This window comes from Trachypithecus francoisi, unplaced genomic scaffold, assembly GCF_009764315.1.
Source record: "Trachypithecus francoisi isolate TF-2019V2 unplaced genomic scaffold, Tfra_2.0 Contig00586, whole genome shotgun sequence".
NCBI classification, from domain to species: Eukaryota; Metazoa; Chordata; class Mammalia; order Primates; family Cercopithecidae; genus Trachypithecus; species Trachypithecus francoisi.
This window is the reverse complement of record NW_022680749.1, coordinates 4,240,623-4,261,102: the sequence shown is the minus strand read 5'-3', so window position 1 is coordinate 4,261,102 and position 20,480 is coordinate 4,240,623. Positions and strand designations below refer to the sequence as shown.

General features: G+C 35.2%; 1 protein-coding gene across 2 annotated transcripts in view; it reads left to right on the top strand.

Moving 5' to 3' along the window:
• PRKG1 (protein kinase cGMP-dependent 1) overlaps positions 1 to 20,480 on the top strand; it is a 1,377,278-nt gene that overhangs the window by 484,450 nt on the left and 872,348 nt on the right. For both annotated transcript variants that reach the window (XM_033215293.1, XM_033215282.1), the window contains exon 3: positions 19,992 to 20,105. In XM_033215293.1, coding sequence (XP_033071184.1) covers positions 19,992 to 20,105 — 114 coding nt within the window. The remainder of the gene's footprint in view (positions 1 to 19,991; positions 20,106 to 20,480) is intronic.

Sequence of the window (20,480 nt, the reverse complement as noted above, 5' to 3'; positions counted from 1 at the left end):
GAAGAGGCTGATCCTTATTCATATATTCAACTACTACCAGTTTGTACTATTTTTTCAGTAGCAAACAACAAACGAACAGCAAGCAAAAACAGATCTGTTTCTATGCTATTAAGCATGTCTCTGTTTCATATATACCAATCACATTTTTTTTTTTAAATAGAAATCTTGGGGAGGTCTGGACGCACATGGCCTGGGACTCGTGGCAGATTTATTTGTCTTACATAAATCTTAATTTTCAAGCTCCCTGAATACCTTAATTGTGACTATCAGTGTTGTACTGGTTTGTATATAGAAACACATTGTTCCACCCTGCTACTTACATTTATTTGAAAGTAAACTCACAGTGACAAGGAATTTATGAAAAGTATATTTTATTTATTTTGATGTTATAAAAAGTTGTACATGTAAAACTGATTTATTAAAACATGCTATGTGTCCAAAAATAGAGACCAAAATGACATTGCAAAAAGAAAAATGTGAATATAGAAATTCAAGTAATGAATTTTCAAGCTACCTCACCTAATATAAATAGCCATGATAAATTGGTTTCTATTTGGTGTAATATTGCCCAGTACTTGTTTTAGATTTTTCACCTTCCCAAAACCTGCTCATTTTAACATATGGATTTTAGTTGTGTCAAACTTGCATATTATTCAACATGAAGTTAAATGGTCCAGTGCTTAAAAATAAAAATAATAAATAAATAAATAAACAAAAATACTTCAGTTCCTCTCATATTTACTCATTTCTACAGGATGGTATTAGCACAGAAAAGATCTTCTGATTTCGCTGTTCTTTGTAATGAATAAAATATGTGGGAAATATGAAGAACTTATGTAAGCCCTTTTGTCTCGGTCTCACTGAAGAGCTTTAATTTTATTCTTACTTTATAATCCAGGAGGTATCAACTGGCCCCATGGCACTTTTCGTGGACTTTATACTTTACAGAGACCAAGGACTTCAAAGTCTGTTAGGAGAACATTAAAAATAAAGGCCCAAGGCTAGCAAACTTGAACATTACTATTTCCTGTGCCACTGCAATGATGTACAGGGAAGCATGTTTTCTTAACATTCAAGCATAATTTAAAACCACTCTGCACCAACAGCATATTATATATTGTCCAGACTGGAGTGCAATGGCGCTCACTCGGCTCACTGCAACCTGTGCCTCCTGGGTACAAGTGATTCTCCTGCCTCAGCCTCCCGAGTAGCTTGGATTCTGTACAGGCACCCACGACCACGCCCAGCTAATTTTTTGTATATTTAGTAGAGATGGGGTTTCAGTATATTGGCCAGACTGGTCTCAAACTCCTGACCTCGTGATCCGCCGACCTCGACTTCCCAAAGTGCCGGGATTACAGGCTTGAGATACTGCGCCCGTCCAGCATATCGTATTTATATTCTGAATGTTCACATATTAGACACCTGAGTTTTCTTATAATATTATTTGGATATATTTTTATATCCCAATGTTTATGTAAAAGCCATCTCTTGGATGGAAGCACAACTTTAGTTTAACTTCTATTTCATATTTTTTGTATCTAAAATACAATATATTTAGTTTTAATCTGTTGATAATCTTTACCCTGTCTTGAGGCAGAATGCAAATTCCTTTTTTTTTTTTAAATTTAATTTTCTGAAATCTGGGCATAGTGGGAGAGAATTTATAAAAGAAGAAAGAAATCAGATGCTCAGATGAAAACTGCTTATTTGTTTTTGATACAAATCAGTGAATAAACTAAAATCTGGAAAAACTGAAAAATAATTATGGACATTAATACCATTTAGAGATATTTAAATTCAAAAGATAAATGATTTAGGACATTTTTGAAAGGGACAAATTATTCATAGATGGTCCTGATTCATTAGGAATAATATTTTTATAGGAATTAGATCCCTAAATTAATTTATTGCTGCTCAAGACTGTGTTGAACTCCACATCCTTTTAAATATTTTAAACCTATTAGGTTTTTTTATAAAAAGTCCTTCAGTAATAAAAGAATGGTTAACATAAATGTGTTAAGAAACAAAAGGTTTTTTAAAAGATTCAAGATAAAGTTTATATTTTTATAGCTTCCATTTAAGAAGTGTATCCAGTTTACGTTTTCATTTTTCTAAGCAGTGTATATAATGTTTTCACTTTTTATAATTGGATTTGTGCTGACAGAGTCAAACATTTCCCCTGTTCCTCCTATGATCAAAGACATATTAATAACTCTAAGGTGAAAGGCAAACTATACGGCCAGGGAGCCAATTAAAGTTAGCCGGCAAGCAATGAGATGGAATCCATGATGTTGGACTTCTAACAAGAGCTCCAACCAACTAACATAACATGGTTTTAAAGAATTCTACTTTGTCTTCTCTCTGTTAGACAGATTCTGGGCCATGATACATTTCAGTTCATTAGAAGAGAACAAACACAGATAATATATATGGACAATCTAAAGAAAATACCAACTAATAAATAGTTGCAGCTATACAAATCTTTCAACTTCACAGCAGAGTTTTATCCATGTCGGAAGGGATGAGACACTTAGACTGACCTAAGAGTGCTTTGTGGAGAAGCTGAGTTGGAAGTGGTGTTTACAAGGCAGGCAGGCACTTGGATGACTGGAGAGAAGGAACACCTCGCCTTGAAAATAAAAAAAAAGATACCCCTCATTGTGGCAAAAGCATTATAGAAGCCTAAGAGAATGGCAAATTCAATGATGAATAAAGTTAAACATTTTGTGTAAAATATTAGAAGTTTATTCTGCTAACTAGTGGTTATTAATCTTTTTTTTGTGTGCTGGGGCCCCTTTGGAAGTCTGCTGTGTATGGACCTCATTTCAGAATATTTTTAAGTGCATAAAATGAACTACTTTCAACTACCAAAGCAACTATTTATATTGAGAATCAATAACTAAAATAATATAAAATAAATTTGTGATTTGCTAATAGATGTTATTTCTATTTAACACATTAAATAATAAGACCTAACAGTATGTCTAATAACTGCCATGAGTTTGAGGAAGTGGTGAGCATAAGCAATGTTTAAAGTTACTTGCAACAATTGTCATATAGTAAGTAAACTTTTTTTATTGGTGACAATATTCATAATACTCTTAAACTAATGTGGTTTATTACTATTGTTTGTTACCACAGTTCAACTAGAGGTTAGTAAAAATAACGATGTATATATTATTTTCCTTATCCAAGTTCACAGATCCCTGAGTTCTATTAGGGTAAGAACCTCTGAGCTAGACCATGAGGTTTGAGTAAGAGAAAGTCAGAGATGAAGATTCAAACACAGGTTAATTTAGATAAGATCTGTATTCATGGAAATACGATACACATATTCCTAGCAATATGAATATTGAAACTAGTTTGAATTCCTTATCAGGGGGATACTTTATCAGAATTATATTCAATAAATTATTCTTTTCTCTTTGCAGTATAGTTTGATAAAGAATCCAGGTAAACAAGGGCTTAAGGTAGAGTTTCAGTTAAGAAATGGATATACTTGTGTGGATTAACTGTGCTCACAATAAGTATTTGTATCATCAATTGCATGAATTAAAGATAATTTGGTGTTCTTTGAAAGTGAGGTTGGGAAGGGATGGATGGTAATTTTGGAAGGCAGATGAGGTTATTACAGTTGGTGAAACATATGTTGTAATTGTTCGAAAGGGAGTAGGAGAAAATTACTGAAGGAAGAGTGAGAAGTCAAAGCATCTCTAACTTTTAATCTTTTCATAAAAGATATTATGATATTAATGGCATTAGTGACAAATCTTATATTTGAGCAATTACTATGTACCTGTGCTAATCCTTATTTTTAACCACTTTATTGAGATATAATTCACATGCCATACAATTTACACATTTAAGGTGTCCAAATCAGTGTCTTTTAGCGTATAAACAAACCTGTGCATTCATCACCACAGACAAATTTAAAATATTCTCCTTACCCTAAAAAGAAACTGTAGCTGTTATACCCAATTTTTCCCTTCCTCCTAGTCGTAGGAACCCTAACCTCCCATCTGTCTGTATACTGTAGATTTGGCTAGTCTAGACATTTTATATAAAGGGAATTATATTACTCTGGGTAGGACTTTGGTACTTTGTTGAACAGAAGTGGTAAAAGTGGGCATCCTTGTCTTTTTTCAGTTCTCAGGGAGAATGATTTCAAATTTTCCCCATTCAGTGCAATGTTGGCTGGGGGGTTGTAATAAATGGCTTTTATTACCTTGAGGTATATCCCTTTCTATGCTGATTGTGTTGAAGGTTTTAATCATAAAGGAATGCTGGTTTTGTCAAATGCTTTTTCTGTGTCCATTGAGATGATCATATGATTTTTGTTTTTAATTCTGCTTATGTGATATATTACATTTATTGACTTGTGTATGTTAAACCATCCCTGCATCCCTGGTATAAAACCCACTTGATCATGGTGGATTGTCTTTTTCATATGCTGTTGGATTCGGTTAGCTAGCATTTGGTTGAAAATTTTTGCATCCGTGTTCATCAGGGATATTGGTCTGTAGTTTTATGTTGTTGTTGTTATGTCCTTTCTTGGTTTTGGTATTAAGGTGATATTGGCTTCAAAGAATGAATTGGGAAGGATTTTCTCTTTCTATATGTTTTGTAATAGTTTCAGTAACATTGGTACCAATTAATCTTTGAATGTCTGATAGAATTCATCTGTGAACCTAACTAGTTCTAGATGCTTTTTCTTAAATTACCATTTCAATTTCACTGTTTGTTATTGGTCTGTCCAGAGTTTCTATTTTTTTCTGGTTTAGTCTAGGAGGGTTGCATATTTCCAGGAATTTATCCGTCTGCTTTAGATGTTCTAGTTTGTGCACATAAAGGTGTTCATGGTAGCCTTGAATGATCCTTTGTATTTCTGTGGTATTGGTTGTAATATCTCCCATTCCATTTCTAACTGAGCTTATTTAGATCTTCTCTCTTCTCTTCTTCGTTAATCTCACTAATGGTCTATCAATTTTGTTTATCTTTTCAAATACCCAAATTTTTGTTTCATCCATCTTTTGTATTATTTTTGTTCGTTTGTTTCAATTTCATTTAGTCCCTCTCTGATCTTTGTGATTTCTTTGATTCTGCTGGGTTTGGGTTTGGTTTGTTCTTGTTTCCCTAGTTCCTTGAGGTGTGATCTTAGGTTGTATATTTGTGCTCTTTCAGACTTTTTGATGTAGGCTTTCAATGCTATGAACTTCCCTCTTAGCACTGCTTTTACTATATCCCAAAGGTTTTGATAAGTTGTGTTCTGCTATCATTCAGTTTGAATATTTTTTAAGTTTCCATCTTGGTTTCATTATTGACCCAAAGATCATTTAAAATCAGATTAATTTCCATGTATTTGTATAGTTTTATGGGTTCTTTTTGGAGTTAATTTCCATTTTTATTCCACTGTGGTCTGAGAGGATACTTGATATAATTTCGATTTTGTTAAATTTATTGAGATTTATTTAGCAACCTATTCTATGGTCCATCTTGGAGAATATTCCAGACAAGAGAAAGAAATAAAGGGCATCCAAATTGGTAAAGAGGAAGTCAAACTGTTGCTGTGCATTGATGATATGGTTGTATACCTAGAAAACTCTCTAAAGATTCATCCAAAAAGCCTTGGATATGATAAATGAATTCAGGAAAGTTTGAGGATACAAAATCAATGTATATAAATCAGTAGCACTGTTATACACCAAAAGCGACCAAGCTGAGAGTCAAATCAAAAACTCAAGCCATTTTACAATAGCTGCTCAAAAATAAAATGCTTAGGGATATACCTAAACAAAGAGGTGAAAGATCTCTGCAAGGAATCTTACAAAACACTGCTGAAAGAAATCATCAACAACACAAACAAATGGAAACACATCCCATGCTCATGGATGGGTAGATGAATATTGTGAAAATGACCATACTGCCAAAAGCAATCTAAAGATTCAGTGCAATTCCCATCAAAATGCCATCAGTATTCTTCATAGAACTAGAAAAAAAAAAAAAAACCTTAAAATGTATATGGAACTAAAAAGGAGCCTGCCTAGACAAAGCAAGGCTAAGCATAAACAACAAATCTGGAGGCATCACATTACCTGACTTCAAACTATACTACAAGGCTACAGTTATGAAAATAGCATGGTACTGGTATAAAAGTAGGCCACAGACCAATGGAACAGAATACAGAACCCAGAAGTAAAGCAAAATTCTTACAGCCAACTGATCTTCAACAAAGCAAACAAAAACATGAAGTGGCAAAAGGACACTTGTATTAGTCTGTTTACATGCTGATAATAAAGACATACCTGAGACTGGGTAATTTATAAGTAAAAGAGGTTTAATTGGCTCACAGTTCCACATGGCTGGGGAGGCCTCATAATCATGGTGGAAGCAAAAGAAGAGCAAAGTCATGTCTTACATGATGGCAGACAAGAGAAACTGAGAGCCCAGTGAAAGGGAAAACCTCTTATCTAACCATCAGATCTCATGAGACTTATTCACTATCATGAGAACAGTATGGGGGAAACCACCACCATGATTCAATTATCTCCCACTCAGTCCTTCACATAACATGTGAGAATTCTAGGACCTACAATTCAAGATGAGATCTGGATAGGGAGAGAGCCAAACCACATCATTCTGCCCTTGACCCCTCCCAAATCTCAGGTCCAATCATGCCTTTTCAACAGCCCTCTAAAGTCTTAACTCATTTCAGCTTTAACTCAAAAGTCCAAAATTTTAAGTTTCATCTGAGACAAAGCAAGTCCCTTTCATGTATGAACCTGTAAAATCCAAGCAACTTAGTTACTTTCTAGATACAATGGGGGCACGGGTATTGGATTAATATACCCATTCCAAATGGAAGAAATTGGCCAAAATGAAGGGGGACTAAAGGCCCCATGCAAGTCTGAAATCCAGCAGGGCAGTCAAATCTTAAAGCTCCAAAATGATCTTCTTTGACTCCATGTCTCACATCCAAGTCATGCTGATACAATAGATGGTTTTCCATGGTCTTGGGCAGCTCTGCCGCTGTGGCTTTGCAGGGTACAGCCTTCCTTCTGGCTGCTTTCACAGGCTGGTGTTGAGTGTCCGCAGATTTTTCAGGTGTGCAGTGCAAGCTGTCAGTGTATCTACTATTCTGAGGTCTGGAGGATGGTGACCGATATGGTTTGGCTGTGTCCCCATTCAAATCTCAATTTGAATTGTATCTCCCAGAATTCCCATGTGTTGTGGGAGGGACCTAGGGGGAGATAATTGAGTCATGGGGGCCAGTCTTTCCCATGCTATTCTTGTGATAGTGAATAAGTCTCAAGAGATCTGATGGGTTTATCAGGGGTTTCTGCTTTTGCTTCTTCCTCATTTTCTCTTGCTTCTGCCATGTAAGAAGTGCCTTTTACCCCCTGCCATGATTCTGAGGCCTCCCCAAGCCACGTGGAACTGTTAAGTCCAATTAAACCTTTTTGTCTTCCCAGTCTTGGGTATGTCTTTAACAGCAGCGTGAAAGGGGGCTAATACAATGGCCCTCTTCTCACAGCTCCACTAGGCAGTGCCCCAGTGGTGACTCTCTGTGGAGGCCTTCACCCCACATTTCCCATCTGCATGGCCCTAGCAGAGGTTTCCCATAAGGGCCCTGCCCCTGCAGCAAACTTCTGCCTGGACATCCAGGCATTTCCATACATCCTCTGCAATCTAGGCAGAGGTACCCAAACCTCGATCCTTGACTTCTATGCATCCGCAGGCTCAACACTACATGTAAGCTGCCAAGGCTTGGGGCTTGCACCCTCTGAAGCTATGGTACAAGCTCTACCTTGACCTCTTTAGCCATGGCTAGAGCAGCTGAGATGCAGGGCACCAAATCTCTAGGCTGAACATAGCAGAGCGTCCTTGGGCCTGGGTCACGAAACTATTTTTTCCTCCTAGGCCTCCAGGCCTGTGACGGGAGGGGATACCTCAAAGGTCTCTGATATACCCTGTAGATATTTTCCCCATTGTCTTGGTGATTAGCATTTGGCTCCTCATTACTTATTCAAATTTCTGCAGTCAGCTTTAATTTCTCCTCAGAAAATGGGGTTTTCTTTCCTATCGCACAGTCAGGCTGCAAATTTTCTGCTCTGTTTCCCTTTTAAAACTGAATGCTTTTAACAGCACCCAAGTCACCTCTTGAATGCTTTGCTGCTTAGAAATTTCTTCTGCCAGATACCCTAAATCATCTCCCTCAAGTTCAAAGTTCCACAAACCTCTAGGACAGGGGCAAAATACCACCAATCTCTTTGCTAAAACGTAGCAACAGTCACTTTTACTCCATTTCCCAACACATTCCTCATCTCCATCTGAGACCACATCAGTGATATGGATATTGTCCATATCACTATCAGCATTTTGGTCAAAGATATTCAACAAGTTTCCAGGAAGTTCCAAACTTTCCCACATTTATCTATCTTCTTCTGAGCCATCCAAGATGTTCCAACCTCTACCTGTTATCCAATTCGAAAGTCACTTCTAGATTTTCGGGTATCTTTACAGCAGCACCCAACTCCTGGTACCAGTTCACTATATTAGTCTGTTCTCACACTGCTGATAAAGACATACCTGAGACTGGGTAAATTGTAAAGAAAAGAGGTTTGATTGGCTCACAGTTTCACATGGCTGGGGAGGCCTTATAATCATGGTGAAAATGAAGGAAGAGCAAAGTCACATCTTACATGGTTGTGGACAAGAGAGAATGAGCCAAGTGAAAGGGGAATCTCTTAAACAACCATCAGCTCTCATAAGACTTATTTACTACCAGGAGAACAGTATGGGGGAAACCACCCCCCATGATTTAATTGTCTCCCACCAGGTCTCTCCCAAAACACATGGGAATTATGAGAGCTTCAATTCAAGATGAGATTTGGGTGGGGACACAGCCAAACCATATCAACACACTATTCTATAAATGGTGCTGGGATAAATGTCAAGCCACATGTAAAAGAATGAAAGTCATCTCTCACTTTATACAAAAATTAACTCAAGATAGATCAAAGACTTACATGTAAAACCTGAAACCATAAACATTCTAGAAGATAACACAGGGGAAAAAAAAACTCTTCTACATATTGGCTTTGGCAAAGAATTCATGACCAAGAACCCCAAAGCAAATGCAACAAAACCAAAAATAAATAGATGGGACCTAATAAACTAAAAAGCTTCTGCACAGCAAAAGAAATAATCAGTATTATTTAGACAACCCAGAGTGGGAAAAGATATTCACAAACTATGCTTCTGACAAAGGACTAATATCCACAATCTACAAGGAGTTCAAACCACCAAGTACAAAAACAAATAATCCTATCAAAAAGTGAGCTAAGAACATGAATAAACAATTCTCAAAAGAATATATACACACTTCCAACAAACATGAAAAAATACTCAACATCACTAATTATTAGGAAATGCAAGTGAAAACTAGGATGAGATACCACCTTACGCCTGCAAGAATGGCCACAATAAAAACAATACAAACATATTAAATGTTTTTATTTAAAAACATTTTGGCATGGATGTAGTGAAAAAGCAGAACTTTTACACTGCTAGTAGGAATATAAACTAGTACAACCCCTATGGAAAACAGTATGGAGATTCCTTAAAGAACTGAAAGTAGATCTACCATTCAATCCAGGCTTCTCACTACTGAAGATGAAAAGAAGTCACTACATGAAAAAGACACTTGCACACACATGTTTACAGCAGCACAATTAGCATTTGCAAAAATATGGAACCAGCCTAAATGTCCATCAATCAATGAGTGGATAAAGAAAATGGAGTATATATACACCATGGGTTACTACTCAGTCATAAAACAAAATGAAATAATGACATTTACAGCAACCTGGATGGAGTTGGAGACCATTATTCTAAGTGAAATAACTCAGGAATGGAAAACCAAATATGTTATGTTCTCACTTATAAGTGAGAACTAAGCTATAAGGACACAAAGACATAAGAATGATATAATAGACTTTGGGGACTCAGGGGGAAGGGGGAAAGGGGGTAAGGAATAAATGACTATACATTGGATGCAGTGTACACTGCTCAGGTGATGGGTGAACCAAAATCTCAGAAATAACCACTAAATAACTTTTCCATGTAACCAAAAACCACTTGTTTACCAAAAATTATTGAAATAAAATAAAATACCAAACATTTGGGAATTATATAACATGTGGTTCTTGTGAATGACTTCTTTCACTTAGCATATTTTTAAGGTTCATTCACATTGTAGCATGTATCAGGAGGTCATTATTGTGACTGAATACCATTCTGTATTTTGTTTATTCAATCATCAGTTGATAAAGCTCTTCTTATGCATTACTTTAGTATACCATCTTTCTTGACTGCCAAGTAGAGGGTTGTTCATCAGTTTTCTTCTACCCTCAGTTTTTCTTTTTAAAATATATTCTTGACTCCTCCTTAATTTGTCCTCAATGGTGCTGGAGGACAAAAGTCATCATTCTCTGTATGGGTAGTGACTTTCAAAGAAAGTCCTCTCACCCGCAACCTGCCCCAGGCCATTTGTACAGTGGCTTTTGAGAAAATAGGTTTAAAAGCATTATTTTTCATCTTGTTAAGTAGATGTTTAGTATTTTTTGCAGGGTATGTGGTTATTCTTCATTTTAGTTTGTTCTCTGCTTTAAAACAATGTGCAAGTAGATAAGTGCTTGCTGTACACTCTGGAGAATCCTAACCTCATAAAAAGTGAATAAATACATATATAATGTCAAGTGCAGATATTTTAAACTGTCAAGTAACAAATCTCGTGGTAGGAAATGTATTATACTACTGGGTGAAGTAAGTTATAGTCCAGAAATGCTTTTAATAAGTGGAGAAGGCGGTTGATACTTTGAATTATTGTTGTTTCTATTGTTTTGAATGCTATATGAAATGAAATTAAAATGTAGTCCTAAGGCTTTCACACAAGCATGTTCATAGGAGTAGCGACAAACATTTTGACTAACATTTTAACATATTCATCAATGAGTATTTGCTAACCCTCTTTTTTTTTTTTTTACAACCAGACATGGTATTAATTAAATAATTGTTCCCTCAATTAGTTTATGCTAATATTAACAGAAAGCTTTATCACATACAAAGATCTTTCACATAAATTTTATATATTAATACTGTGAAGCAGGTAGTTATTATTCCCATTGTGTTGTTGCAGAAACTGAGTGCCAAAAGGTCCAAAGTGTCCAAGAGCAGTGAGGCCAAGATATCTCCTTAGAACTAATTTTGTTTCCTTTTTCTGCCTAAGAGCCATGACAACGCTAAACAAATGGACTTAGAAAAAAGACATGTAATCTCTGATTGAAGCAATATCTTGTTGACAGTATAGTTGACCCTTGAACAACGTAGGATTGAGCCTCATGGGTCTACTTATATGTAGGTATTTTTCAACCAAACATAGGAAACTACAGAAACCCACACATAAGGAGAATTGACTGCGATATTTGAGTATTCATGGACTTTGTTATACATAGAGGTCATGCAAGCAATCCCCAGGTATATTGAAGAATGATTGTATTCACTTTTCTAATACCTTGAAATTTAGATGAAATTGGATTTAGTATTCATTTGACATCTTGTGAAATGATCCTAAGATATATGCAAATTCCTGAGTCCTTAGTTTCTCATATTAATGTAATTTGCACAGTTACTCCAAATCTCCTGTCTTTTAACTTTCCTAGTCACTCCTTCAACATATCCTGACCCCTCTATTCTTTGACGTACCTAAGCAATAGATCTTCCATCAAGCTTTCATCTTCCCCCAAACCCCTTACATAATAAATTAGTATGAAACAGACTTTACTAATAATTCAGCGAGAGAGGTAGGGCATTCATTCTGGCAACAAATAACTGAATACTGTATATTAGACATCCTTTTTACCAAAAGTCTTTCAGTCTCTGAAATATGAGACTTCTGGCCTCTTTCTCTGTAACCTCTAACTTCTTCATTGTTCCTGTATATTTATGACTCTGCTCTTTTTCCCTTCTACATTTTATGAACCATGACCTAGAGGCCTGCTTATCCCCACTTAAAACTGCTTCTCAATGTATTTTACTTTTTAAAAAGAAAGAAAATTTTCTCTTGAAAAACTATTCAACCTATATATTCTTTGTCTTGCTACGTGTATTATCTAATTCAATTATCATAACCCTACGAAATAAAATACTATTATCCCAAATCTGTAGTGAGGCAATCTATGCACAGAGAGTTCGATAAGTTATCTAAGTTTACACAGCCAGTCAATGGTGAAGGCAGGATCTGAAATTCTCAAGTATGTGTGGAGAAAGGATGTTATTCTAACATCAGTAGTGTCTTCATAAGCTTAGAAATTTCTATAATTACTTCTATTTCAGGTGACATCTGCTGGAGAAAATTATTCAGTAAAGTAACTTTGTGGCTTTATTCAATCTGCTGGCAATGTGGTTTAGTTAAATATGCAACCTGATGCTGCCCTTTTATCTAGGTTGTAATTTACATTTGGTGGAAGTTAATATGATAAATAGTGGAAGTCAAAGTTTTCCCTTCAAATATAGAGTATTTTGTATGCTCATGGACTGTTGTTTACATGAGGACTTATCAACTCTGGCACTACTGACATTCTGGGCAGAATAGTTCTTTTGTGTGGGGGCACTATCTTCTGCATTATAACTGCAGCCCTAGCCTCTACCCACTAAATGCCAGAGGACCCCCCTAGTTGTGACAACCAGGAAGGTTTCCAGATATTACCAAATGTACCCTTGCGGGTAAAATTGCCCCCAGTTGAGATCTGTTGCATTATATTACAAACTCACCCAAGCTTAATATTAAAGCATAACAAAAATAAAAATCACATTAAGACTGCCCACAATTCTGATAGTGGTTGTAATACTCTTGCCATTTGCCTGCCTCTAAGCAATTATGGAAATAGCCATTCATTCTTTAGGCTAATTGAAGGTGCTCATGTATTATAGAAAAAAATAGAGCAAGAATGTATTACACATTGCTGGAATTAAGCTTAATATACTTGACTTAATTAAGACAATTAAATTGTATGTTCAGCTCTCATTTATTTAGGGGATGATTAGTCTATTTTCCTTTCTTTTTTGTGGGTGCACACTGAATCTATGGCCTGTCTTTAGCTTTCCTCATTACTGGAAATTGAAATCAGTCCACAAACACTTATCTAGTGCTCGCCATGTATTTTAAGTGGTAACATTTCAAAACATAATGCATAGAAAGATTATGGAATCATGATGCTGGGGAAGGATGTTGTGAACTCCTTTCAGAATCCTGTTCATTGTCAGATAAGTGATTGAACCATCTACAATAGGTTTAGTATGTTCTCTTTTCCTTAAATATCTCCAAGGACAGAATTGCAGCAATGTAAGTTGCTCATTCCAGACTTTCATTCTGATGGTTCAGATCATTCTCTATATCTAAATATTCAGATTGCTTAAATTTCAGTCTGTGTCCTCATAGAAGTTTTCTTTGTGAATATGTATGTATGCCCTATGACTTCAGAATGAGAAACAATTTTGAATTTGAGATACCTTGAAAGTATGTTGACTCTTTTTTTGCATAAATGAGATTTTTAGTTTTGGATAGCTTATTACATTTTTGATTCACAGTCAAGAATAACTATAATGGTTTTAGTTCATATGCAATATATATTATAATCTGTTGTAATTTAGTATAATGAAAATTGTGTCAAGTATGTTTACAGCAATCATGACCACAAGGGAAATCAGATTTGCCTAATTTAAGGAGAAGCAAAAGTCTTCACTCATGTAGCTTCAACCTCAACTACACCTTTCCTTCTCACATTGTTTCATTCCATTTGGATAACTAGTTCTTTTGAGCACCCTATAAGAATTATTGCTATGATGATCTCAAAGAAAAGTGACTTCTTTGAATGAGAAGCTTGGTTCTAACTAAAATATTCTAAGATCATGATGGTCTTAGAAACTATGAATACAAAAAGGTTTAGAAAAAACCTAATACATATATATGTGTAATGAGAAACTACTAAGCAAGATACATAACCAACTAGGAGTAAAACAAACTAAAATAGGGCCGTTTCTCATAGGCTTTATTCAATGAACAAAGAATGATTTTCAAACATCCAGATTAATACTGTGAAGAGTTAACACATCATCTAGGGGGTAAGAGTTCAGATCCAGAGAGACTTGATCTATTCAGATTCAAAAGCAATCTTAAACTGACAACTGATAAGACAATGACACACTGCCATTCTTTAATTCAAGAACAAAATTGCATCTCACAGTGCGGTCATCCTTTTCCTTCTTACAGTGGCTTAATAAAGACATACATAAATGACTAATAAGTAGTACAGGTTTAAGGGAGATATCTAAGTGTATAGTCTGTCCCTGGGAATTGGATGGCTTTTCCCCATAGGTAGCCCCATACCAGCCTCATCAATTTCTACTTTCTTACTGGGTGACAGCACCCCCCTCCATCTAAAATGACCCTGCAAGGCAAGTTTGATGTAACAGTATGCCTAATCTATTAAGAAAGCAGATCCACAGATGAACCCCATCTCCCAGAGGAAATTACATCCTCCCTGGTGACAGCACAGCCCCACTACCAGAATGCTGAAAGTTCCTTTTGAATCTAGCAACTGTAGAAGCCCTTATACAGACTCCAACCTACAAAATCATGAAGGCATAGTCAAACAGATTACAGAAGGAAGGAGATAAGAGTTCTTGTCTAGACAAGACCTTTGTTATAACACCTGTTTCCCTTTAATAGTCAATCAAGTTGTCCTGAATGTTCCAACCAAGATCTCTGGAACTAAGCACAGTGATTATAATTAGGTTGTTGCCAGCCATTCTATTTCTGCCTGCCAGTAATAAATCTCTGAGCTGATTCTACTTATCATGAAAGTCCATATGGCACAAAACCACAGGTTAGTGAAAAAACTCATCAGGATAAACAAAGCCGGGAGGTTCTGAGTCTCCCGGAGAACTCAGTTTCTTCCATTATTTATAGGGCCTTATGAAAGATAAACAAAGGTGTAGATATACTATAATGGATCCCTTAATGCTTACCATCTTCCAAGGGTGGTATGTGTATAGTGGTGCCAAAAACCAGAAGATTGATTGCTTCTCAAAATGACAAGGTTTAGGACTTATGACTCAGCTCATTCCAGAGCATAAATGGGCATATGTTACCTGAAGTAAAATTTAAAAGTGCATTCAAGTTACCATGATACATCTTTCAGTTATTCATGACAATGCCAGGAGCGATAAAAGAGCTAAATAAAACTATAATTAACCCTTTAAACCTCATTTTAGCCTACTGTTTCAAATCTTCTCTTATACAAGCAACTTCAGCAATTTAGTAGAATTCAAATTAAAATGATTTGAATTTTTAAAATATTTCTTCTTTATGAATATGGCGGTAAGAGGACACAATGAACATTATACTAATCTAGTCATATATTTTTAAAAAGTAAATATAAATAGTAAAATGCACAGAAGCAGAATACATAAATTACCACATTTTGGATTATCATTTGTTCCCCAAGTAAAAGATCTAATAGCCTCTAGTAACTGTTGGGCTTAGAGATATTACTAGAAACAGTCTAGAACTTAGTAAGGTGTTCAGAAAACAACTTTCTGATACTCTTTAAAAAAGAAATCTTTGATTTGAAATCTAACATATTTGAAACTGAAGTATTGAAACAATCATGAATAAATGCTAATGAATGTCTGTTTTTTTTTAAGAAATAAATATCACATTAATCAATGATGACCAGCAGTAAACTCATCAAAATGCATTTCTAAACTTAGCAGCAAACTGTAATATATAAAAACTTCCAAAGTGAGCTGTTTCTAAATTTGGTATGTCTCTGGCAAAAGCATGCTGTATATTCAGCCTACCTGACATTTTCCCTTTGTTTTACCCTCTTTCCCACTTAAATAATAACATATAAGTTCAGCTACTTTCTATGCAAATGGAGTCAGTGTAAAACTAATCTCAGAGGTAGCCACAGAATGAAAAAGAAGAAAAAAAAAAAGCACAACTCCTTATGGGAGTATAAAACTAAGGAAATGGCTTCATGACTACCTTAATAGTAGAGGAAGAAAGGAAGTTGATTAGGTGAGATTAGGGGTAACTGAATGTAGGCAGTAAGCTTTTATTATTCTTAGCTTTCTTAAGTGAACCACACATTTATACTTGGAAATCATTTGTAAATGTGTAATCACTTCTAATTTTGCTACAAGACTGGTGAGTGGTCTAGTAAATTAGCTTAACTAATTTCACGTATCAGACCAGTAACTCACTAGACTCTTAGAAAATTGGGATACTTCTAAATGTCTCTGAAAGAGCCTTCATTAAAGTACCCAGTGTGTCCTGCCTCCTTGAATTTGCCATTCCCCATTCACATAACAGGTGTGAGAAAGGATAACAAATTCTGACTCAGGGTAACAAAGTACAGACACTGGGTTTTGTTTATCATTTATGTCTTTCTGTTTACTTAAAAAATGCAGTGCTTTTTGGACCAGGCGCCGTGGCTCACGCCTGTACTACCAGCACTTTGGGAGGCCGAGGTGGGTGGATCATGGGGTCGGGAGATTGAGACCATCTTGGCCAACATGGTGAAAACCCATCTCTACTATACTCAAAAAAAAAAAAAAAAAAAAATTAGTCGGGCATGATGGCGCGTGCCTGCAATCTCAGCTACTCGAGAGGCGGAGCCAGGGGAATCACTTGAACCCGGGAGGCAGAGTTTGCAGTGAGCCAAGTGGCGCTAGAGCACCACTGCACTCTAGCCTGGCTGAGGGAAGACTCCATCTAAAAACAAAAAAACAAAACAAAAAACAAAAAAAAAGCAGTGCTTTTTGGATCATTCTCATCTATCATATGACATCACATCCCTTACTTTTTTGACTATTGTGAGGATATTGAATTTCCAGTGTTTAACTTAGCCTGGAAAATATGTTTATGTCAAAACTGCTATTTCTCAAATACAATATAGCTAAGTGATGTTTAGCTATTCCAATTAATGTGAAATATAACCTTTAGTTACCAGCACTGATTATTCATATATATGAATAATTTATATATATATATATGTATAATTTATACCTACCTTATCAAAAAAAAGTTAAACAGAAAATTAGGCAAATATAAGATCAGGAAAATAAGTTTGAACCAGAAGTGAGCTTGTTCACAAATGTTAAACTTTGGAGACTTATACAATTCTGGTTGTAATATCATAAGAGAATAGGAAACATAATTCATTAGAAAATTAATTGTCAGTAAGTTGAAACAGATCAGTGTTATATGAGCATGGTTTTTCAGGAAAGAAGTGGCAGTGCAACTGAGTATGGTGGTCGTGGCAGTGAAGGGACATTCACTCTTTCCTATGGGGGGAATATCTGATCTTTATAAATTAGTTCTGATGTAATGAGTCCGTAGATTTCCTTTAAGAAACCACTGAGCTAAAACAATAGTCCTGATGTTCCTCCTCCTTTAAAAAATAAAAACTTCAAAACTGTCTAATAGAATTCTTAGTAGTGGTTTTACTCGCATGGCCCATAGGTTTCTTTCCACTAAAAATGTTTAATTATCAAACCCAAAGAGTCAGAGAAACAGACTTTTACAAATCATTTATTTATGAAAGTTCTTTAGGAATTATTCCTTTTGCTTTTAGATCTATTAATATAATTGACACTAGATCTGTAGGTCAAGAAAATTTTATAAAATATTGAAAAATTGTTACATATTATTCTTTGGAGTCTCTACCACTAGGCTGTAAGGGCTGAAGAAACATTACATCAAATGTTGGCCAGACATACGCAAATGGAGAAAATACAAAGCCATTGCATTAATCTAGGAAGATTGGTATGATTTTCTGAGCTTCTATTTTCTTCTTTGGATGTGATTTAAAAGGTTCTCTCCTCAACCCCCCATAGAGAGGGAATCTGAAAACAAATTCTTTCTCCACTGGAGGAGGGGAAATTAAAAACCTCTTATCCTACATTGTTCTTGGTTAGTTTCTGTAGTAGATGATGGAATATTGTGCTTAAATGTCATCTAATAAATCATACTTCTATATAAATTATAATAAAATAATGCCAGTGATAAGAGCAAGCATTTATTAAGCATTTGCTATGTGCAGGATACTGTGTTAAGAATTTTACCTGCTTTATCTCACTTAATTTTGACAATCATCCAGTGAAATAGGTGCTCTTATTGTATCCGTTTCACTGAGGCAAAGAGAAGTTAAGCAATTTGCCCAAGGCCACAAGGCCAGTAAGGAACAGAAAAGAGAACCAGAACCAAACTTTTGGTCTATCTTTAGATGATGTACAAATTTTTTAACCTCTGTGTTATATTCTGTCCTGTCGTTCATTCTTGAGTGGTAGATGAAATTTCTAGGGGCATAGACTTGCCACTGAAAAAAAGGGAGGAAAATGCCATGGGAACTATCTGAAGTTTATGAAAAGATGAATTTACTGGACTGATTTTGATGGGGAAGAATTTTCTTTCCTACAGTCAAGAAGTGAACCATGAGAAAGCTAGAATATTTGGCCATACCTGTGTAAGCAAATCTTTTTAAACCTTTTGAATTGTTGAATTTGTTCATTCCTGACTAGTTTCTTTATGTACAGAGGGGTCATGCATACACCAGTCAAAAATAATGAGGATATTTTTTATGGACTTTTATTCTAATTACTGCAGAATTCTCTCTTCATTGATACTATTTATGTGAAATGGTTTTCAGGGTAGGATAATGTCCTCTGAAGGGTAAATCATGTACCACTAATATATGGATTAAACTTAAAATAAAAAATATATATATTTAATATTTTATCTCCATAGTATTTGAAAATAATTAATCAGCACATTAAACCTCAGTTGTTACAAAGTTTACTGCCTAGATAAAACCAGGTTATTTTAAAAGTGAAGGAGTGAATTTAATGTCAATACTCTAAAAGGTTAAATATTACAGGTAGCACACAAATAAAGGAACAATTATGAAATCAAAGTATAAAGGCCTGAAGCTTGGCAAACATTGGAGGAGCATTAGTTCCTTTCAAACACAAGCTAACTCTCTTGCCAGGTATTAAGCTTCTCTTCTGTAGACCGTGGATAAGTAACTTGAAGAAAAATAGAAGAGGAGAAGTCAGTCAAGAATGGACTCTGTTGCCTTTTTATTTCTACCCTGATTGTGTTCGGTGATGAAATTCTTAGTTTACATAGGTATGACTTTCAAAAATATGTATTTTTTTCATTTCTCTCATAAATAGCATTTTTCTTACTTGCAGGTAACAATGTATACCCAGTACGTGGTGTTTCCTTAGCTTTTTTCTTCCTTTAACATTTCATTTTCCAAGCCCTTTGTCAAACATAAACTGTCATAACATAGTTTTCTTTTCCCTCAACCCTTGTAGTTTGTTTTCTCCTACAGTCAACATTGCAGAGCTGGGTAGCAGATAAGACAGTCTTGCCCAAGTCAGGCAAGATGTTTTAAATAAAAAGATACCAAGAGCAGAAGTAAATAATGGCAAAGGGTCAAAGTAATTCCCCTCTTCATAATAACTGCCTTACTAATGAGAATTTTCAAGTATGAAATGTGCTGTAGAAAATGTACCACTTACTCAAGTTTTCTTTCAGATTCAAAATTACGTTAAAATTGGAATTACCATGGTTTACTAATAACAGATTTGGAATAATATTATGTTTGCCTGTTTGTCTCTATCTTTTCTTGTTGTTTTGGATCTCATATCAAATCTTTTCAGTAGTAAATGTAAGAAAATATGTACTTTTCCTAACTTCCATATTTTGTTTCATTTCTTGCATTGCCTCTTGGTGACTTTTTTTAAATTGGTAACTGCATTTTTACAAATGAGCCTAACATTCCTCTTCACATTAAAAATGCAACAAATGAAGCATGAGAAAGAATTTATATAACATGTTTTTCCCTCCTCCTTTTTAGATGGTAAGGTTGAAGTTACAAAAGAAGGTGTGAAGTTGTGTACCATGGGTCCAGGAAAAGTGTTTGGGGAGTTGGCTATTCTTTACAACTGTACCCGGACAGCGACCGTCAAGAGTAAGACTATTTTCATATATTTAAAATATGTGTAATGTCTTTTCCCTAGGCCTTTGAGATGTTGATTAAAATGCCCATTTATTTAATCTTTATAATTTTATTACTTTGTATTTTAATTTTTACCCTGCTATATAGCTGATGTATTTGTTTTCCTCCTAAAGGTGATTGTTAACAATCAGTTTTGTATAAATTACATTTTCTTGCTGATTTCTGAAAATTATCCTTTAATCAATAAATTCTCATAATTAGGATTTTTTAAATGATATAATTTTATACATTTGAATCAAATAAGAGCAGGTCTTTTTCTTTTCTCTCTTTATAGTCTCAAGATCATATTTAAGAAATTTTTACATGTCTGTCTATTTTGGGTTATAT